This window comes from Lithobates pipiens, unplaced genomic scaffold (assembly GCF_037356315.1).
Source record: "Lithobates pipiens isolate NorthernLeopardFrog02 unplaced genomic scaffold, aLitPip1_a1.2 Scaffold_35, whole genome shotgun sequence".
Classification (NCBI taxonomy): domain Eukaryota; kingdom Metazoa; phylum Chordata; class Amphibia; order Anura; family Ranidae; genus Lithobates; species Lithobates pipiens.
The window spans coordinates 11,491,148-11,513,105 of NW_027507811.1; the positions used below are offsets into that span (position 1 = coordinate 11,491,148).

At 47.8% G+C, this 21,958-nt stretch overlaps 3 protein-coding genes across 5 annotated transcripts in view; 2 read left to right on the forward strand and 1 right to left on the reverse strand.

Annotated features, from left to right (window-relative positions):
- Nucleotides 1-1,197: 1,197 nt before the first annotated feature.
- Nucleotides 1,198-2,325, reverse strand: LOC143955906 (uncharacterized). The gene is made up of 3 exons (XM_077466030.1): nt 2,059-2,325; nt 1,771-1,977; nt 1,198-1,643 (listed from the first exon to the last, which is right to left on the reverse strand). Exons 1-3 carry the CDS (start codon nt 2,302-2,304, stop codon nt 1,440-1,442), a joined length of 657 nt encoding a protein of 218 aa, XP_077322156.1. The 5' UTR covers nt 2,305-2,325; the 3' UTR covers nt 1,198-1,439.
- Nucleotides 2,326-7,827: 5,502 nt separating this feature from the next.
- Nucleotides 7,828-12,993, forward strand: LOC143955696 (uncharacterized). 3 transcript variants are annotated; one of them, XM_077465808.1, is made up of 9 exons: nt 7,828-7,940; nt 8,044-8,148; nt 8,265-8,329; nt 8,418-8,541; nt 8,658-8,755; nt 8,845-9,066; nt 9,148-9,354; nt 9,482-9,626; nt 10,927-12,993. In XM_077465808.1, exons 4-9 carry the CDS (start codon nt 8,457-8,459, stop codon nt 11,967-11,969), a joined length of 1,800 nt encoding a protein of 599 aa, XP_077321934.1. In that variant the 5' UTR covers nt 7,828-7,940; nt 8,044-8,148; nt 8,265-8,329; nt 8,418-8,456; the 3' UTR covers nt 11,970-12,993. The 3 variants fall into 3 exon arrangements, with proteins under 3 accessions (XP_077321934.1, XP_077321933.1, XP_077321935.1); XM_077465807.1 differs by lacking the exon at nt 8,044-8,148 and having other exon boundaries at nt 8,209-8,329; XM_077465809.1 differs by lacking the exons at nt 7,828-7,940; nt 8,845-9,066 and having other exon boundaries at nt 7,984-8,329.
- A 2,592-nt stretch (nt 12,994-15,585) lies between these two features.
- The window catches only part of LOC143955487 (uncharacterized), a 118,365-nt gene continuing 111,992 nt past the window's right edge, over nt 15,586-21,958 (forward strand). Inside the window, exon 1 of the mRNA XM_077465526.1 lies at nt 15,586-16,116. The gene's annotated coding sequence lies outside the window, so the exon portion shown is untranslated. The remainder of the gene's footprint in view (nt 16,117-21,958) is intronic.

Genomic DNA, 21,958 nt, shown 5'->3' on the forward strand with positions numbered 1-21,958 from the left:
GTTTGGGATCATTGTCTTGTTGGAAGATAAATCTCCATCCCAGTTTCAGGTCTTTTGCAGACTCCAACAGGTTTTCATCCAGAATGGTCCTGTATTTGGCTGCATCCATCTTCCCCTCAATTTTAACCATCTTCCCTGTCCCTGCTATAGAAAAGCAGGCCCAAACCATGATGCTGCCACCACCATGTGTGACAGTGGGGATGGTGTGTTGAGGGTGATGAGCTGTGTTGCTTTTACGCCAAACATATCGTTTTGCATTGTGGGCAAAAAGTTCATATTTGGTTTCATGTGACCAGAGCACCTTCTTCCACATGTTTGGTGTGTCTCCCAGGTGGCTTGTGGCAAACTTTAGACGAGACTTTTTATGGATATCTTTGAGAAATGGCTTTCTTCTTGCCACTCTTCCATAAAGACCAGATTTGTGCAGTGTACGACTGATTGTTGTCCTATGGACAGACTCTCCCACCTCAGCTGTAGTTCTCTGCAGTTCATCCAGAGTGATCATGGACCTCTTGGCTGCATCTCTGATCAGTCTTCTCCTTGTCTGAGCTGAAAGTTTTAGAGGGACAGCCAGGTCTTGGTAGATTTGCAGTGGTCTGATGCTCCTTCCATTTCAAAATGATCGCTTGCACAGTGCTCCTTGGGATGTTTAAAGCTTGGGAAATCTTTTTGTATCCAAATCCGGCTTTAAACTTCTCCACAACAGTATTATGGACCTGCCTGGTGTGTTCCTTGGTCTTCATGATGCTCTCTGCGCTTTCAACAGAACCCTGAGACTATCACAGAGCAGGTGCATTTATACAGAGACTTGATTACAAACAGGTGGATTCTATTTATCACCATCAGTCATTTAGGACAACATTGGATCATTCAGAGATCCTCGGAGTGAGTTTGCTGCACTGAAAGTAAAGGGGCCGAATAATTTTGCACGCACCACTTTTCAGTTTTTTATTTGCTAAAAAAGTTTAAAATATCCAATAGATTTCGTTCCACTTCACAATTGTGTCCCACTTGTTGGTGATTCTTCACAAAAAAATTAAATTTTATATCTTTATGTTTGAAGCCTGAAATGTGGCAAAAGGTTGAAAAGTTCAAGGGGGCCGAATACTTTCGCAAGGCACTGTAGTTATGGATATGGGCATAGAATTGTGTTTTATAGTTAGCCCCCCTACTTTTATCCCTGCCCCCCCCCCCTCCTCCTAAATATGAAATCTGGAGATGCCACTGGCCAAGGCTGAGCAATGTCAACTGTTAAAATCAACATTTTGCTGCCAGCTGAACCCCAGAATCGACATAAATCCAGTCTAGATACATAAATTGTGTCTGCAGCACAGAAAGCAAACACTATCAGAGAGAAAGAAGATCTAATGTGCAGGATAGGCAACACAACTCAAGAAAGTGTCCAGGGGATTACAGGCTGATATCACCCAGCCCCCGCCCTACTCTGGACCAATCAGTGAGCAGTATGGGTGGAGGAATGGATTTAGGGTTAATGACCTACCTGTGCTGATCTCTGTAGGAGTGTCCTCCTCTATAAATGTCCCCGTTATTCCATCCTCCTCCATAGACTGCTGATCATCCCTCACATACCTCTCTTCTTCTTCTGATTTCACCTCAAATTCTATATCCATTGGATCTCCACTCTAAAGAAAATTCAAGAAAATGAGAGAGAATATTAGATGTAAAATAAGAGCTTTAATATTGTGAGATCACAAAAAATCCACACATTGTCACTGTAAGTCTATGTTCTAGATTCTCCGTCCCACCAACCTTGTAACAGTGGGGGATGGTGTGATCTTCCTGTGTGGGAGCCCGGGAATACAGAGGACGGGGACATCTCTCTGGTGGGCTCCTGGTATTTGGTGGCTCCATCACATCCTTGTGTCCTTCTGAAATCTCCTCCATCACCCCATACTCCTCATCCTCCTCTTTATACTCTTCTTTAACATCAATATAATAATCCCCGATGTTTCCACTCTGCAATATATTATAAAACATTTATTGTAAAATACATGCTGATGTATACAGCATAACTATAAATAATTGTCAAACATCTACCTGATGATGGTGGGGGATGGGGTGACCTTCCTGTGTGGAATCCGGGGAATACAGAGGACGGGGACATCTCTCTGGTGGGTTTCTGTTATTAGGTGGCTCCATTGTGACATCCGTATGTCCTCCTGAACGTTTCTTCATAACACTATCCTCACCATCCTCCTCTTTTATCTCTTTTTTAACATTAATACTATAATCCCAGAGGTTTCCAGTCTGCATATATAATAAAACATTCATTGTAACAAACATGTTTGTGTATAAATCATAACTACAAATAATTGATAATCACCTACCTGATGATGGTGGGGGATGGTGAGACCTTCCTGTATGGAATCCCGGGAATACAGAGGACGGGGACATCTCTCTGGTGGGTTCCCATTACTGGATCCATCTGTAGGAAACACACACACTGACTGAATACATTGTTTCTATGTGTTTATCAGATGATGGGGGATCTAGGTGGAGCCTCCGTACTGCTCTCTCCTTTACAATAAAGTCTCCTCTTACCCGGTGATGTGAGGGGCGGCTGATTGGCCATCATGACGTCCTTGTAGAGATCCTTGTGTCCTTCTAAATACTCCCACTCCTCCATGGAGAAATAGACAGTGACATCCTGACACCTTATAGGAACCTGACACACACAATGATACAGTCACCATCCAGACACATCCCTTGTCTGTTACTGGATAATGTCCCAGAATTCCCAGAATCCTCCTCACCTCTCCCGTCAGCAGCTTGGTGATGACTTCAGGAATCTTTTTATTTCTCTATTCTATCAGGAAGGGAGGTGGAGGCAACGTGATGATCATATGAACATCAAACTTCACAGGAGGAAAACTTGCTACCTCATGCCACAATGAACTTCCTGTCTGTGGCTAACATCACTTCCTGTCTTCCATAGAGACTTCCTGTCTGGGTAGAAGTAATACTACCATCTTGTGGAGCTCAGAGGAACTACAGCCCCCGAGAAACGTCTCATAGTGTGAACACGGCCTTGTGCTGTGTGTATGTACTGTATATCCGTATAGATAGGGTCATCTCCACTCCCACCAAGGGGGATAGAAATATAATACTGCCCAGTCCAAACTTTCTCAGCCACGGTTCCTCCAAAGGTTTCTAGGGTTTCGAGCAATAAACTATTTCTGTATACAACTGGTATCTAGGGATGAGCTGACGGCTCAGCTCTGAACCTAGTTTCGGACGGAACTATGGCAGTTTGAATGAACGCCAGAACATTAGCTTGTTCTAACCACTGCTCTATCGGAGCTGAAAATCAAATATAGAACTGGTATTTCCACTGCTTTTGTATATGACAGCATCCTGCTATCACTGGTTCCCCAGGAAGCACCCACAGTGTCCTTAGATACCACCGACCTTACAGAGAATCTCCACCCCTTTTACGCAAAAGAGGTGGGGGCACCAGTAATATCACTGCCTAAATATGGCCATTTTTAGGGAATGACATTAACCAAACATGGCCATATTTGGTCAATGATGTCACCACTACCCCCACCCCTTACATTATATAGCTGAGGATAGCTCGGGAAGAAGTAAATCAGCTAAGTGTACCATCAGGATATGTTGTGTGTGCTTAGCTGTCAGTTTTTTTTTTTTTTTTTTGTTGAATGGGCAGGTTGTTGGCAACGTGATTGACATTGGATTTACAATGAGGGACATTTTTGGGGAAACGTCTCATAGTGTGAACACGGCCTATGCTGTGTGTATATGTACTGTATATCCTTATAGATGGGGTCATCTCCGCTCCCACCAAGGGGGATAGAATATTACTGTCTAGTCCAGCCTTTCTCAGCCAGGGTTCCTACAAAAGTTTCAAGGGGTTCCTTGAGAAATGGAGAACTTTTGTCTCTCAGGAACAAGGATTTAATGATGATGTAAAATGTGTTTCTCCCACTGATTATGGATATAAGGGGCTCCTTTTCCCAGTGGTCACCAAAAAAAAGAACACTTGGAGTAAGCTCTGGATTTGGGCTGAATTCAGGTTTAGATACAATTTTGCCTGTTTGTGGGGTCAGTGAACGACAGAAGTAAAAGGGTATTCAGCCAAGTTGAACATCCAGTTGCAGTATTGCTACTACTGCTAAATGTGGCAGCTTCCTGAGAATTATCTTGATGTGGCGTCTGTATTTGTGTCAGGGACCTGAAGACAAGATATATGGTGATGAGGAGATCCTTCAACTGTTGTCCAACCAGAGTCAGCCTATCTACTTTGAGCATGGTTCCTAGTAGTGTCTAATCTGCCATGCAACCTGACAAGATTTTTGGTAACGAGACAACCCTTCCACCATTGTCCAACCAGCTTGGAATGCAGCTCTTTTCCAGCAGAAACCATGGCCACTGGAGGCACTGTCCTTGGTAGAGGTCTTGTCCTAAGTGGAGGTCCTATCTTGGGTGGGTGCCCTATTTTGGGTGGAGGCACTGTCCTGGGTAGAGGTCCTGTCCTAAGTATAGACCCTATCTTTTGTGATGGCCGTATCTTGGGTGGAGGCACTATCCTGGATAGAGGTACTGTCCTGAGTGGAGGCACTGTCCTGGGTGGGGACTCTTTCCTGCGTAGAGGGCTTGTCCTAAGTGGAGGTCCTATCTTGGGTGGGGGCCCTATTTTGGGTGGAGGCCCTATCTTGGGTGAAGGCACTGTCCTGAGTGGAGGCTCTGTGCTTGGTAGAGGTACTGTCCTGGGTGAGGACCCTGTCCTGGGTGGAGGCACTGTCCTGAGTGGATGCTCTGTCCTTGGTAGAGGCACTGTCCTGGGTGAGGACCCCATCCTGGGTGGAGGCCCTGTCCTGGGTGGGGGCCCTGTCCTGGGTGGAGGCACTGTCCTGGGTGGGGGCCCTGTCCTGGTTAGAGGTTCTGTCCTAAATAGAGGCCCTATCTTGGGCAGGGGTCCTTTATTGGATGGGGCCCTATCTTGGGTGGAGGCACTGTCCTGAGTAGAGGCACTGTCCTGGGTGGAGGCACTGTCCTGGGTGGGGGCCCTGTCCTGGGTGGAGCTCCTGTCCTAGGTGGAGGCCCTGTCCTGGGTGGAGGCACTGTCCTGGGTGGGGTCCATGTCCTAGGTGGAGGCACTGTCCTGGGTGGAGGCCCTATCTTGGGTTGAGGCACTGTCCTGAGTGGAGGCACTGTCCTGGGTGGGGTCCTTGTCCTGGGTGAGGGCTCTGTCCTGAGTGGAGGTCTTGTCCCAGGTGGAGGTCCTATCTTGGGTGGAGGCACTGTCCTGGGTAGAGGCTCTGTCCTGAATGGAGGCTCTGTCCCTGGGTGGGGGCCCTTTCCTAAGTATAGACCCTATCTTTTGTGGGGGCCGTATCTTGGGTGGAGGCACTGTCCTGGAAAGAGGTACTGTCCTGGGTGGAGGCACTGTCCTGGGTGGGGACTCTTTCCTGCGTAGAGGGCTTGTCCTAAGTGGAGGTCCTATCTTGGGTGGGGGCCCTAATTTGGGTGGAGGCCCTATCTTCGGTGGAGGAACTGTCCTGAGTGGAGGCTCTGTCCTTTGTGGAGGCACTGTCCTGGGTGGGGGCCCTGTCCTGAGTGGGGGCCCTGTCCTAGTGGAGGCCCTGTCCTGGGTGAAGGCCCAGGACAGGAGCTCTACCCAGGACAGCCCCACCAAAGACAGTGCCTCCACAGGGGACAGGGCCACCACCCAGGTCCTGTCCTGGGGCGAGGCACTGTCCTGGGTGGGGGGGTCTTACCTGGGTAGAGGTCTTGTCCTAAGTGGAGGTCCTATCTTGGTTGAAGGCCCTATCTTGGGTGGAGGCACTGTCCTGAGTGGAGGCTCTGTCCTGGTTGGGGGCCCTGTCCTAAGTGAAGGCATGAGTAAAGGTCTTGTCCTAAGTAGGCCCTATCTTTGTGGGGGCTGTATTTTGGGTGGAAGCACTGTCCTGGGTGAGGGCTCTGTCCTGCATAGAGGGCTTGTCCTAAGTGGAGGTCCTATCTTGGGTGGGGGCCCTAATTTGGGTAGAGGCCCTATCTTGGGTGGAGGAACTGTCCTGAGTGGAGGCACTGTCCTGGGTGAAGGCCCTGTCCTGGGTGGAGGCCCAGGACAGGGACCCACCTAGGACAGGGCCTTCACCCAGAACAGGGCCTCCACCAGGACAGGGCCCCCACCCAGGACAGTGCCTCCACACAGGACAGGGCCCCCACCCAGGTCCTGTCTTGGGGCAAGGCACTGTCCTGGGTGGGGGCCATGTCCGGTGTAGAGCTCCTGTCCTAGGTGGAGGCTCTGTCCTGGATGAAGACACTGTCCTGGGTGGGGGGTCTTGCCTGGGTAGAGGTTTTGTCCTAAGTGGAGGTCTTATCTTGGTTGAAGGCCCTATCTTGGGTGGAGGTACTGTCCTGAGTGGAGGCTCTGTCCTGGGTGCAGGCACTGTCCTGGGTGGGGGCCATGTCCTGGGTGAAGGCATTGTGCTGAGTGGGGGGCCTGTCCTGGGTGGAGGCATGGTCCTGGGTGAAGGCATTGTGCTGAGTGGGGGGCCTGTCCTGGGTGGAGGCCCTGGATAAAGGTCTTGTCCTAAGTGGAGGTCCTATCTTGGGTGGGGGCCCTATTTTGGATGGAGGCCCTATCTTGGGTGGAGGCACTGTACTGAGTGGAGGCTCTATCCTTTGTGGAGGCACTGTCCTGGGTGGGGGGCCTGTCATGGGTAGAGCTTCTGTCCTAAGTGGAGGCCCTGTCCTGGGTGGAGGCCCTGTCCTGGGTGGAGGCACTGTCCTGGTTGGGGGCCCTGTCCTGGGTACAGCTCCTGTCCTAGATGGAGGTCCTGTCCTGGGTGGAAGCCCTGTCCTGGGTAGAGCACCTGTCCTAAGTGGAGGCCCTGTCCTGGGTGGGGGCCCTGTCCTGGGTGGAGGCACTGTCCTGGTTGGGGGCCCTGTCCTGGGTAGAGCTTCTGTCCTAGATGGAGGCCCTGTCCTGGGTGGAAGCCCTGTCCTGGGTAGAGCTCCTGTCCTAGGTAGAGGCCCTATCTTGGGTGGAGCCACTGTCCTGGGTGATGTCCCTGTCCTGTGTGGGAGTTCTGTTCTGAGTGGGGTCTTTTCCCGGGTGGGGGCACTGTCCTAGGTGGAGGCATTGTCCTGGGTGGAGGCAATGTCCTGGATAGGGGCCCTTTCCTGGGTAGAGATCCTGTCCTAGGTTGAGGCTCTATCTTGGGTGGCTACACTTTTCTGGGTGGTGGCTCTATCCTGAATGGAGGCCCTGTCCTTGGTGGAGGCCCTGTCCTGTGTAGAGGCACTGTCCTGAGTAGGGGCTCTCTCCTGGGTGGAGGCCTTGTCCTGGGTGATGGGTTCTGTCCTGGGTAGAGGCCCTGGCCAGGATGAGGACCTTGTCCTATGTGGAGGTCGTATCTTAGGTGAAGGCACTGTCCTGGGTGGAGGCAATGTCCTGGATAGGGGCCCTTTCCTGGGTAGAGATCCTGTCCTAGGTGGAGGCTCTATCTTGGGTGGACCACTGTCTTGGGTGATGTCCCTGTCCTGTGTGGGAGTTCTGTTTTGGGTGGGGGTCTTGTCCCAGGTGGGGGCACTGTCCTAGGTGGAGGCACTGTCCTGGATAGAGGCCCTGGCCTGGGTGAGAACCCTGTCCTATGTGGAGGTCGTATCTTAGGTGGTGGCACTGTCCTGGGTGGGCACTCTGTTCTGGGTGGATGAGGGTTACCTATAGTATGAGCAACCCCAACCTTCTCTCTGTCACCAAGACCTAGTCTAGCACAGAGACTGATACCAATTAGTATCTGACCAATCTTATGTTTTTTTTTCTTCATGTACAGATAGGATGTCTCTATGGAACACAGGAAGTGATATCAGGTACAGACAGGAAGTTCCTGGTGAGAGTTGAGTCGGGAGGAAGTAGAGAGGAGACATTGCTGGAACTGGCAGTAGAGGAGGTAATAAGATCTTATTTTATATTTACACCCAATAACCCCCCCCCCCCCCCCCGTCATGTCCGTCCTCTTCCTCCATAGTCACTGTGATGTCTTTTATCTCCAGCAGATGAAGATACGCACATATATATATTGTGGAAATGTAGATTAACCCCTTCCGATCACATGACACTCTTATATTAATTAATAAACCACAGACCTGACCAGAGAGGTGAGGAGGATTCTGGGAGGGTCACTTGATTCTTTTTTTTTTATTAATACTCAATTCTAGAGTTTTCTTCCTGTAAAGTCTGGTGCTCATTGGACCATCACATTCCTCCCTGACAGAATAAAGAATTAAAACGAAAATTTTAGAATTCACAGATGAGATCACCGAGCTGCTGACAGGAGAGGTGAGGAGGATTCTGGGAATTCTGGGACATTATCCAGTAACAGACAAGGGATGTGTCTGGATGGTGACTGTATCATTGTGTGTGTCAGGTTCCTATAAGGTGTCAGGATGTCACTGTCTATTTCTCCATGGAGGAGTGGGAGTATTTAGAAGGACACAAGGATCTCTACAAGGACGTCATGATGGACAATCAGCCGCCCCTCACATCACCGGGTAAGAGGAGACTTTATTGTAAAGGAGAGAGCAGTACGGAGGCTCCACCTAGATCCCCCATCATCTGATAAACACATAGAAACAATGTATTCAGTCAGTGTGTGTGTTTCCTACAGATGGATCCAGTAATGGGAACCCACCAGAGAGATGTCCCCGTCCTCTGTATTCCCGGGATTCCACACAGGAAGCTCACACCATCCCCCACCATCATCAGGTAGATGAGGAACAATCACTGATAGTATCATTAGGATCTGTACATTATCTGCATTGTTACCATTGATGTCATTTTTATTATATATTCAGAGTGGAAACCTGAGAAATTCTAAAGCTGAGGTTAAAGAAGACATAAAAGAGGAGGATGATGAGGATGGGGTGATGGAGGAGTTTCCAAAACGACACAAAGATCTGTTCCAGGACACCATGGTGGAGTCATCCAGCTACAGAAACCCACCAGAGAGATGTCCCCGTCCTCTGTATTCCTGGGATTCCACACAGGAAGATCACACCATCCCCCACCATCATCAGGTAGGTGATGAACAATCACTTGTAGTCCTGATTTTTACACAGCATGTTTGATATAATGAATGTTTTATTTTGATGTTGCAGAGTGGAAACCTCGGGGATTATAATATTGCTGTCAAAGAAGAATTTAAAGAGGAGGATGAGGAGTATGGAGTGATGGAGCAATTTTCAGAAAGACACAAGGATATTATGGAGCCGCCTAGTAACAGAAACCCACCAGAGAGATGTCCCTGTCCTCTGTATTCCCGGGATCCCACACAGGAAGATCACACCATCCCCCACTGTTACAAGGTTAGTTGGATGGAGCATCTAGAACATGGACTTGTGGAGACAATGTATGAATTACTTTTATTTTATGTTACAATATTAAAGCTTATATTTTACTGTTGATATATTTTCTATCCTTCTCTTGGTTTAGGGTGAAGATCTGATGGATATAAAAGTTGAGGTTAAAGCAGAAGAAGAAGAAGAGAGGTATGTGAGGGATGATCAGCAGTCTATGGAGGAGGATGGAATAACGGGGACATTTATAGAGGAGGACACTCCTACAGAGATCAGCACAGGTGGGTCATTAACACTAAATCCATTCCTCCACCCATACTGCTCACTGATTGGTCCAGAGTAGGGCGGGGGCTGGGTGATATCAGCCTGTAATCCCCTGGTCACTTTCCTGAGCTGTGTTCCCCGTCCTGTATTCCTGGATTTCTCTCCGATAATCTTCCTTCTCTGTGCTGCCGACACAATTTATGGATCTAGACTGGATTTATGGAGATTCTGGGGATCAGCAAAATGTTGATTTTCGCTATAGACATTGCTTGACCTAATCACCTGGGGTATCTGTCTTGATTTTTCTGCCCCATACCCGGGTATAGCAATATCTCTGACAGAACAATTCTCCCAAGGTTACTTACTCTGTTGTCTGCTGGCTGTGCCGGGTGGAGGGATATGTCTGTATAGTCTCAGACCCAAGTCACTGAGTGCAGTCTCAGGAGATGGGAGGAGCGGTGTGGGACCTCTGCAACTTGTCTCATGTAATCATTTAATCCACCACTGATTACTGAACACCAATATTATGAGCCCTGACCCTTCACTATATAATTTATATTGTACAATATATACTCCTGACCCCTGCACTATATACTCTATGTTGTACATTACATAATTCTGATACTATATAGTCCTATCTGTTGTATCTTATACAATATGTTGTACATTTCATAGTCCTGACTTCTTCTCTCTCCCCTCCCCCCACTGCTATATATACACATAATATGTATTCTCTTTTGTTACACCCATTTCCTACCAGCTGGACATTTTATATCTGGTGATGTGATTGGAGCACAGACTTTTACATGGTGATAATAATGTGATAACTTCCTCCAACTTTGGAACCTTAAACAGAAAGTGATAATGGGGGAGGGGTCAATAACCCAATGATGGGGGTCTTCAGGATCAGTCCAGTCTTCATCTTGGTTGTTCTCCCCCCATCCTCACTCTCTGACCTCTGGTGGGGCTCAGCCCCGCTGTTATTCATGACTAAATCATGGACTAAATAAGGAAGTGCAGGACTTCTTGTGTTGGGAAGATGGCAATGAGTGATAGAGGGGGAGGGGACACTCGTCCTATAATCCCCTCATCACTGTCACTCCTATAGAAGACAGTTCTCGTTGTTTCCTCACTTTCTGACTAAGGTCCATGAATAAAGAAATGATCTGGTAGGAGATCAGAGGACCCATTTACTAGTTACCTTGAGGGGGGAATTGTAAGATCCTCAGAGACAAAGCTGCCTGATGTGGGCGGAGTCCTGGTTTAGGGGAACCAATCAGCTGATGTCTAGTAATAATCTTTGTATTTCTATTTTAGTAGATGGACGGGAGATGAGGAAAACCTCAGAGGATTGTCTCACTTTGTCTCCAGACTGTAAAGTAGAAGATGAGGACATCACACAGTATAGTCCAGGAGAAAACCCGACTACCTCAAATGTCCATCCGGCACCACACAGTGTAGATGGACCATCGTATTCCTCTTATCCTGAGGAACCTCAGACTGTGCGGGACGGTGCCGGACCATCGTATTCCTCTTATCCTGAGGAACCTCAGACTGTGCGGGACGGTGCCGGACCATCGTATTCCTCTTATCCTGAGGAACCTCAGACTGTGCGGGACGGTGCCGGACCATCGTATTCCTCTTATCCTGAGGAACCTCAGACTGTGCGGGACGGTGCCGGACCATCGTATTCCTCTTATCCTGAGGAACCTCAGACTGTGCGGGACGGTGCCATCCTTCCAACAAATAAGAGGTTTTCCTGTACTGAGTGTGGGAAGTGTTTTTCAACCACATCCAATTTCTACAGGCATCAGAGATCCCACACCGCAGAGAAGCCACATTCCTGCCCTGAGTGCGGGAAATGTTTTTCAGAGAAGTCCAATCTTTACAAACATCAGAGATTGCATACAGGTGAGAAGCCGTATTCCTGCCCTGAGTGCGGGAAATGTTTTTCAAACACGTCCAATTTCTACAGACATCAGAGATCTCACACAGAAGAAAAGAAGTATTCCTGTTCTGAATGCGGAAAATGTTTTTCACAAAAGTCTCATCTTTACTATCATCAGAGGTTGCACACTGGCGAGAAGCCGTTTTCATGTCCTGAGTGCGGGAAATGTTTTTCAATGAAGTCCAGTCTTGACACACATCAGAGGTTGCACACGGGTGAGAAACCGTATTCCTGTCCTGAGTGCGGAAAATGTTTTTCAGTGAAATCCAATCTTTACACACATCAGAGACTGCATAAAGGTGAGAAGCCGTATTCTTGCCCTGAGTGCGGGAAATGTTTTTCAAAGACGTCTAATCTTTCCAGACATCAGAGATTGCACACGGGGGAGAAGCCGTTTTCCTGTCCTGAGTAAGGGAATTACTCCCCACTGAAGTCCTGTCTTCCTGTACATCAGGGGGTCCCACACAACCCTCAAGGTGTATTAATGACTTGAGTGCAGGAAATGTCTTGTATATGAATGTTGTTGGACATGTGGTGAAGAAGCACACCCTGATATACTCCTCAGATATACTCCATGGCTGATCATCATGGAAGAAACAGTTCATAGCCCTTGTTCACACGGTCGGAGAATCTGTCGGAATGAGTCTTATCGGACCGTGTCATCAGATAATCCGACTGTGTGTGGTATGCATTGGACTGATTCCGTCCGAATCTCCGTCCGACCCAATTTTCCAACATGTTGGAAATATTTCCCGACCAACTGGGCCGGACGGACCTAATCCGATCATGTGTAGAGCATTTTCATCGGACCAAGTGCCACGCATGCTCAGATCAAATTCCTACATCAAAGCTATTGGCTACTAGCCTGAATGTAGTCCCATCGTAACGAAATTACGTCATCACGTTCTGAAAGATCGGATTTTTCGCCAACTTGGCCCAACCGTGTGTATGCAACAGTTTCGGACACAATCCGTCGGACAAAATCCGACGGATTCCGTTGGCAAAATCTCCAACCGTGTGTACAGGGGCATAGACCTCAACCATAGCCTGATCTTTTGACAAAGATGTCCTATGGAATGGATGATACAACAGTGCCATCTAGAGGTCGGATTGGTAAATGTTTCTCCCATTGAAACATAGTATTGAGAAAGGGGCCACACCCATGTGGGGGATAATAAAACTCTCCAAATAAAAAGGCAGCAACATAAGAAGCAATTGATAAGGAGATCAGATATCACCAAAGACATGGATGAAGTGTTCAACCGTGTCGGCCATTGATAGCAGGAGTCCTTACCTCTCATTGGCTGAGTACATTTTGTGGTGTAAACTCTTGCAAGAGGTCTGTTTTCTCAAGTCGCCTTTCAGGACGAAACACGTTAACACCACCACTTAAAAGGCGGGCCTCTAGGCCTTTTAAAATAAAAATGGAGTCATTACCTCTCAGTGTCTGAGCACATTTTGTGGTGAAGGTTTCACAAACACTTACAGGTGTGCTTTTTAAAAAAAATTAATTGGGCAAACGTGGCAAGCTTATCATATACAGCCCAGCAGTGGTCAGGAGTATGTCATATCAGAGGCGTAACTAGAACCTACAGGGACCCATTGCAAGAAACCATGAAGATCTCCCCTCCCCCTTCCATCCGAGCCTCAGGCTTCCAGTTCTGGGAGGGTGCCCATGGATACCCTCCCAGAATCCTGCCTCCTGCGTGCCCCCTGGGGTGCACATCCAGTATGATCTGTGACTGCTGAGCTGACCACAAATTAAGGCAAAGGGCCAATCACAGCGGCCCTTTACCATATGATCAGCTGATCATATGTAAAAAGATTTGCTGGTTATCGGCAGTCCTTTCCTCCCACTCGTGTCTGTGTGAGGAAAGGAGAGCCGATAACTGGCAAGACTGTCAGTACATTGTTTACACTGATCATCAGTGCCCATTAGTGCCACCTATCAGTACTCATCAATACTGCCTATCAGTGCTCAGTGCTGACTATCAGGGACACCTATCAATACCGCCTATCAGTGCTGCCTATTAACCACTTAAGCCCCGGACCAATTTGCAGCCAAAAGACCAAGCCCCTTTTTGCGATTCGGCACTGCGTCGTTTTAACTGACAATTGCGCGGTCGTGCGACGTGGCTCCCAAACAAAATCGGCGTCCTTTTTTTCCCACAAATAGAGCTTTCTTTTGGTGGTATTTGATCACCTCTGTGGTTTTTATTTTTTGCGTCATTATGGCGGACACATCGGACATTTTTGACACATTTTTGGGACCATTGTCATTTATACAGCAATCAGTGCTATTTAAATGCACTGATTCCTGTGTAAATGACACTGGCAGTGAAGGAGTTAACCACTAGGGGGCAGTGTAGGTGTTATGTATGACGTTATGTTTTTTTTTATTGTAGGGGGGCGTGGGCTGGCATGTGACGTCACTGATCGTCTTTCCCTATAAAAGGGAAGAGACGATCGGTGACAGACACACAGGGAAGCACGGAGAGAGGTTTGTTTACACAGACCTCTCCTCATTCTTCAGCTCTGTGATCCGATCTCCGGGACACCAGCGGCGATCTGGCCCGCTGGTCCCGCGGCCACGGAGCTCAGGACTGGGTCGGGAGCGCGCCGCCGGTGGCGCGTTCCCGACCCAAGGCTGGGCACTTAAAGAGTCACGTACAGGTACGCGATAGTGCCCAGCCGTGCCATTCTGCCGACGTATATGTGCAGGAGGCGGTCCTTAAGTGGTTAATGCTTGATGCTGCCAATCAGTGCTATCAGTGCTGCCTGTCAGTGCCACCTATCAATGCCCATCAGAGCCTTTTATTAGTGCTGCCTATCGGTGCCTCCTCAGCAGCCTCTCTCTCATACAGCCCATAGCCTGCACTGACAGTTCCCCCTCATTCCTCCCACACACAGATGGGGGAGGAGAAAGCAGATCCGCTCCGCCTCCCTCCCCTCTCCACCTATGTGCACCGCGGGAGGTGTGAGTGATCGATTTCAGCTGCGTAGCTTAACACTTCCCACGGTGAAACAGGAAGAGTGGGGCAGGGAAGGAGCAGAGCGTCTCTCTCCTCTTCTAACCATGAGAGGGAGGAGGGAACTGTCAGTGCAGGCTCTGGGTTGTATGAAAGAGACGCTCTCAGCTCAGAGCCCTTCTGCCAGCAACCCTGCTGGGGCCCCCTGATAATAGCAGAATGCCTGGACCTGGTCACAAGTGCAGTAGTTCTGCCACTGTGTCATATGTGGCTCAGTGTTCAGAGTGCAGTGGTCAGGGGAATGTCATACATGGCTCAGTGTTCAGAGTGCAGTGGTCATGGATATGTTATATATAGCTCAGTGTTTAGGGTGCAGTGGTCAGGACTGCAGTATATCCTATACAGAACAGGGTAAAGCGTGCAGTGGTCAGGAGTGTGTTATATAGAGCCCTGCATTCAGAGTGCAGTGGTCAGGAGTTTTTTTCGAATATAGCCTAACATAGATAGTGAAGCTGTCACATTTCCCAGCATAGCAAGACTGCACCCATCATTCACTGAATCACCAAACATACCAACTTCTGTGTAAACCTTTGTTCAGTCCAAACCCAGAGCTCATCTTCAGTGGTCTCTCACATTTGTGCCCAATGGGAGAAGGACTCCCTTATATCAGTGGTCTTGGTAGTGGTCCCTTGCATTGGGGACCAATGGGAGAATGACTCCCCTTATATCAGTGGTCAGTGTAGTTTTCCTTTACATTGGTGACCTAGAGGAGAAGGACCCCCTTATATCAGTGGTCTTGGTAGTGGCCCCTTGTATTGGTGACCAATAGGAGAAGGACTCCCTTATATCAGTGGTCAGTGTAGTGGTCTCTTGCATTGGTGACCAATAGGAGAATACCCCCCCTCCTTATATCAGTGGTCAGTGTAGTTTTCCTTTACATTGGTGACCTAGAGGAGAAGGACCCCCTTATATCAGTGGTCTTGGTAGTGGCCCCTTGTATTGGTGACCAATAGGAGAAGGACTCCCTTATATCAGTGGTCAGTGTAGTTTTCCTTTCCATCGGTGACCAATAGGAGAAGGACCCCCTTATATCAGTGGTCCGTGTAGTGGTCTCTTGCATTGGTGACCAAAGAAGGACCCCCTTATATCAGTGGTCAGTGGGAGAAGCACATTCTTATATTGTCATCAGTGTGAAGACTGCCCACCTTTACAGATAATTGATGTCAGTTGTTACTGAGAGACAGAAAGTGTTCATTGCTCAAGGAACCCCTAGAAAGCTTTGGAGGAACCCTGGCTGATAAAGTCTGGACTGGGCAGTAATATATTTCTCTCCCCCTTGGTGGGAGTGGAGATGACCCCATCTATAAGGATATACACTACAGTATAGTACAAGGCCATGTTCACACTACGAGGCTCTTCTAGGGGATGCAGTTCCTCTGCAATCCATAAGGTGGTAATCTCACTTCAAGCCAGACAAGAAGTCTCTATGGAAGACAGGAAGTGATGTCAGGTATAAACAGGAAGTTCCGGGTCAGAGTTGAGTTGGGAGGAAGTAGAGAGGAGACATTCCCGAAACTGGCAGCAGAGGAGGTAATAAGATCTTATTTTCTATTTACACCCAGTAACCCCCCCCCCCACCCCATCATGGCCGCCCTCTTCCTCCATAGTCACTGTGACCTCTTTTACCTCCAGCAGATGATGATAAATACATATTGGGGTTAATTTACTAAAACTGGAGTGTGAAAAATCTGGTGCAGCTCTGCATAGAAACCAATCAGCTTCCAGGATTTATTTTTTTGTCAAAACGTAATTGAAGAAGCCGATTGGCTAAGTTGCACAGCTGCACCAGATTTTGCACTCTCCAGTTTTAGTAAACCAACCCCATAGTGTGGAAACGTAGATTGAGCCCCTTTATGGTCATAACATTTCCTCACGGGGCCGGAACATTGTCTTCGTTTTCGGGATGTGTCACCTTCTTACCTTTAGCAGTCTCTCGTAACGAGGGATGAGATTTCGATTCAAATTGTACTGAAATTCGCATTTCCACACCCTTCCGTTGAAGATACCGAACATCTCTGTGTCTGACCACCTCCGCCGTGTACCTCGGACTCCACTGTCCTTCCTGCTGGTCCATGGAGGATGGAGTGAAGGGTAATCCATTCTTCGATCTCCCCTTCAGAAGTGTTGAGTATTTCATCGCTTCGAAGTTCACATCTGTCATTCCCTGGTCATTGTGGCCAGTGGAGGAGCTAATTAAAGGAGGTGGAGTTGGAATCCTCCTATCCCCTCAAAACCCTTTTCAGGTTCTTCATCCACCCCCTACTCTGTCCTCCTCCTCCTCATTTGAAGCTTGCTGTATTCGTCTATTTTCTCCAGTTTCGTTGAGAATTGCTGTAATCGGCCTCCTTGACCGGTATCACGCTTCCTTGACGACTTCTCCGCCTGGCTACCCTACTTTCGCTCTTCTGAAATTCCAACAATCGTTCTTGGTGACTTCAACATCCCTGTTAATCTTAACACTCCCGCTACTTCTAATTTTCAGAGCCTAACCTCCTCTTTTGACCTAAAACAATAGACACACTTCTACTCACTCTATTGGCAACTGCCTTGACCGCATATTCTCCTACCTATGCACTCCGTGCAACCTCTCCAATATTCCCTTTCCTCTCTCTGATCACCACCTTATTAGTTTCACTTTTCCCTTTATCTTCCTCCTTGCCTTCCAACTACCAAACAATTACCCATAGAAACCTTCGCCATCTTAACCCTTCTCTTCTTTTTTCTGCTACATATAGTGGCGATTCCTGAAGAGCACGCACTATGCATTTTTCAAAGTTAAGGTTATACCTAAACTGCAGTTTGGTTTGGGTACAATTGTCTAAATTTGGACTTCAGCATCAGTCTGACTGGACTGTGAGATGTTCAGCCTGGCCACAGGGGGCACTGTCTCTTCTGACAGGTATGGAACGATAGTCTGGTTAGGTGCTTAAAGAGGAAGTAAACCCTGATGGGTGTTACTTCCTCTTTGTTTCCCTGCAAAGGCAAAGCATAATGGGCTACTATGCATCGCATAGTAGCCCATTATGTATCACTTACCTGACACAGGAGCCAGCGATGTTCCCGATTTCCTTGCCGGCTCGAAGCGTCCATCTTTCTTCCGGGGTCACGGACTTCCGGCTCTGTGACTGGCTGGAATCAAGTGACGTCACTCCCATGCGGCATGTCGTTTAATGAAAACGGCACACTGTGACCCTTCTAAAATGTGCATGCGCCGAGTACATCGGCGCATGCGCAGAAGGAATCCTCGTAAGGGGAATTGTAAATATCTCCTAAACCATGTAGGTTTAGGAGATATTTGCAGCACCTACAGGTAAGCCTTAATCTATGTTTACCTGTAGGTTAAAGTGTGTTGTAAGGGTTTATAACCACTTTAAGTTACTCTCTCTCGGAGTCCGCCCGTTGGGAGTGGCGCTCTTGCTGTGCTTTCTGGGAGAGGTTATTTAAGATGCGGACGTCACGTGGTTCGGGGGTTCCGGTCCAGAATGATGTACTGACTTCAGGGTCCTGGTCCTCCTGACCAGCCCCCAGGAAGGCTATGGCCTGGGGTGCGGATCCACCTGATCTTGATGTCTCGGGGCTGGCTAGCCCGAGGGAAGGAAACTAAAGGAGGATTCTGAGGTGGTTGGGTGCCGTCTCCAGTTTGGGAGAGACACAGTAACTTCAAGCATTCCAGGGGAGGACTCTTCAGAAGAAGGCCACGTACGGGTTGGTTTCTTAGTAAGAGCCTGGAAGGGCTGAAGTACCCAAGAGAATCCGGTCTCGTGGATATCGCCAAGCTGGCTGAAAGATCCAGGTATCCTAAAAGTGTTCTTCAAGTTTAGTTTCCCTACGTGTTCTACAACAACGTCTGTGGCAGAGACTTGTTCCTGAGTAAGTACCTTGTTGGCTGCTAGGCCTCGTGAGAGAAGGACTGTCCAACTTGAGTGAACATCCAGTTGCAAATGGCTATTTTCTGGATGCAGTCAAAGTAAGCAAGTTCTTCAGCATTTTGACTTTGACATTAAGAGTACCTGAACTTCCATTCCAACCTCTGATCCCAATTTAAGAGGCTGTTCATTGTCTACGTTTTGCAAATAAAATCCATTCAAGTGGATCTGTTGTCAGTCTCTCGAGTTACTGGGCCATCTACCACGGGAACCCCTAGATGTGAAGCAAGTGGAACAGAAGGTAACGTAAGCCCAAATCTAACCAGCAGCTCCTTCGGGGGTAGTGCTACATACAGATTGTGTCTACGCCAAAATCTCATTCTTGTCCTGCCCCAACCTGGCCACTTCTAGCTACAACAGTTCACTGTCATCCACCCTGGATACCTCGGCCCCCCTCACTACGCACATAATCAGGCCAGACCGCTACAACCCTGGCAGACAGGCAATACCAGAAGCCTCGAAAAACAGAGTAGCGCTCTTGAGCGTCTGGGGAGTAAGACTAACGCCGCTTACACATGATTGGACATTCCAACAACAAAATCCCATGTTTTTTTCTCGACGGTTGTTGGCTCAAACTTGTCTTGCATACACATGGTCACACAAAGTTGGTCGGAAAGTCTGAACGTCAAGAACGCGGTGGCATACAACACATACGATGAGCCAAGAAAATTTGAAGTTCAGTAGCCAGTGCTGCTCTTCTGCTTGATCCGGAGCATGCGTGGCACTTTGTGCGTCGGAATGGTCTACACACGATTGGAATTTACGCAAACGGATTTTGTTGTTGGAAAATTTGAGAACCTGATCTCAAATTTTGTGCGATGGAAAATGTCCGATGGAGCCTACACGCGGTCGGAATTTCCGACAACAAGCTCTGGTCGCACATTTGCCGTCGGAAAGTCCGACCGTGTGTATGCGGCATAAGTCATAGCAAGATTTCCGCCAATATAAATCTGCCCTCCAAAAATACAATTCCTGCCTCCACACTGCCAAACAGATCTACTTTATCACTCTCATTACCACCCTCTCACGCAGTCCCCGTCAACTCTTTTCTACCTTTTAACGCTCCACTTCATCCTTCATTACCTCCACCCACTAACTTACTCACTGTCCAGGAGATTGCTAATCACTTCAAAAATAAGATTGAGACAATTTGTCTCGAGATCTCCTGTCAGAAACCATGAATCAGACTGAGACAGAAGTACAGTTAAATCCCACTTGTTTAATAATAATAAAAAAAGGTAAACAGAGTAAATATAGTCAAAACATAGCCAGAGTTCAGGAACAGGCATGGATATTCAGACAAGCCAAAATGTCAGGGAGTGCCCGGCAGGCGCGATGACCGCCGGGCACCTGCGATCGCTCGTGGCAGAGCGAGAGCCTGGGATCTGTGTAAACACACAGACCCCGGTTCTCTCAGGGGAGAGGAGACCGATCGTGTGTTCATACATACAAAGTATGAACACCGATCGGTCTCCTGCCCTAGTCAGTCCCACCCCCCACAGTTAGAACACACACTAGGGAACACAGTTAACCCCTTGATCGGCCCCTAGTGTTAACCCCTTCCATGCCAGTGACATTTATACAGTAATCGGTGCATTTTTATAGCACTGATCGTTGTATAAGCTCTTGTACACACGGTCGGACATTCCGACAACCAAATCCATCAGATTTTGTCCGAAACTGTTGCATACACACAGTCGGACAAAGTTGTCAGAAAATCCGATCGTACTTAACGTGATGACGTTATTTCGTTAGGACGGGACTACGTTCAGGCTAGTAGCCAATAGCTTTGGTCTAGGAATTTGATCTGAGCATGCGTGGCACTTTGTCCGATCGGAATTTTCTACACATGATCGGACAAAGTGCGATTGGATTATGTTGTCGGAAAATTTTATAGCCCAGCTGGAAAACTTGGTCCGTCGGATACTCCGACGGAAACAGTCCGATGGAACCCACACACTGTCGGATTATCCGACAACACGGTCCTATTGGACAATGTCCATCAGAATGTCCGACCGTGTGTACAAGGGCTAATTGTCGCTGGTCACAAAAATGTGTCTGATGTGTACGCCGCAATATCGCAGTCCCGATAAAAAAAACGCTGATCACCACCATTACTATTAATTAAAAAAAATAATAATAAATATGCCATAAACCTATGCCCTATTTTGTAGACGCAATAACTTTTGCGCAAACCAATCAATATACGCTTATTGCGTTTTTTTTGTTTTGTTTTTTTACCAAAAATATGTAGAAGAGGACATAGCGACCTAAACTGAGGAAATTTTTTTATTTTTTTTATTTGAGATATTTATTATAGCAAAAAGTAAAAGATATTGTGTTTTTTTTTTTTTGTTTTGTTTTTAAATTGTCACTCTTTTTTGTTTATAGCGCAAAAAATAAAAATGGCAGAGGTGATCAAATACCACCAAAAGAAAGCTCTATTTTTGTGGGGGGAAAAAAATGTCGTTTGGGTACAGCGTGGCACGACTACGCAACTGTCAGTTAAAGCGACGCTGTGCCGAATTGCAATAAAATGGCCTGGTCATCGAGCAGCCAAATCTTCCGGGGCTGAAGTGGTTGAAGAAGCCTATCCCACTGTTTTACATTCTCCATCAGCTCATCCCCCACAGCTATTACCTTTTTTTTTTCTATCAATTGACCCTCCCTCTTAGCACCCGTACACACGGTCGGAGAATCCGTCGGAATGTGTCCTATCGGACCGTGTCGTCGGATAATCCGACTGTATGTGGTATGCATCGGACTGATTCCATCGGAATATCCGTCGGACCCAATTTTCCAACATGTTGGAAATATTTTCCAACCAACTGGTTCGATTGGACATACTCCGATCATGTGTAGAGAATTTTGATCGGACCAAGTGCCACGCATGCTCAGATCAAATTCCTACATCAAAGCTATTGGCTACTAGCCTGAACGTAGTCCCATCGTAACGAAATTACGCCATGACGTTCTGAAAGATCGGATTTTTCGACAACTTAGACCGTGTGTATGCAACAGTTTCGGACAAGATCCGACGGACAAAATCCGACGGATTTGGTTGTCGAAATCTCCGACCGTGTGTACAGGGGCTTAGCCCTTGTACACATGGTCGGACCGTGTTGTCGGATAATCCGACTGTGTGTGGGCTCCATCGGACTGTTTCCATCGGAATATCCGACCGACAAAGTTTTAGAGCTGGGCTATAAAATTTTCCCACAGCATGATCCGATCAGACTTTGTCTGATTGTGTGTAGAGAATTCCGATCAGACAAAGTGCCACGCATGCTCAGATCTAATTCCTAGACCAAAGCTATTGGCTACTAGCCTGAACGTAGTCCCGTCGTAACTAAATAACGTTATCACGTTATGTACGATCCGATTTTCCGACAACTTTGTCCGACCGTGTATATGCAACACAAGTTTCGGACAAAATCCGACGGATT

Coding starts and splice junctions, on each gene's coding strand:
- LOC143955906 (XM_077466030.1), bottom strand. CDS start 2,304: ATGTTTGTTACAATGAATGTTTTATTATATATGCAGACTGGAAACCTC. Junction 1,978..2,058: donor CCATCCCCCACCATCATCAG/GTAGATGTTTGA, acceptor AATATATTGCAG/AGTGGAAACATCGGGGATTA. Junction 1,644..1,770: donor CCATCCCCCACTGTTACAAG/GTTGGTGGGACG, acceptor AATTTTCTTTAG/AGTGGAGATCCAATGGATAT.
- LOC143955696 (XM_077465808.1), top strand. CDS start 8,457: ATGGAGGAGTGGGAGTATTTAGAAGGACACAAGGATCTCTACAAGGAC. Junction 8,756..8,844: donor CCATCCCCCACCATCATCAG/GTAGATGAGGAA, acceptor TTATATATTCAG/AGTGGAAACCTGAGAAATTC. Junction 9,627..10,926: donor TCCTACAGAGATCAGCACAG/GTGGGTCATTAA, acceptor TTTCTATTTTAG/TAGATGGACGGGAGATGAGG.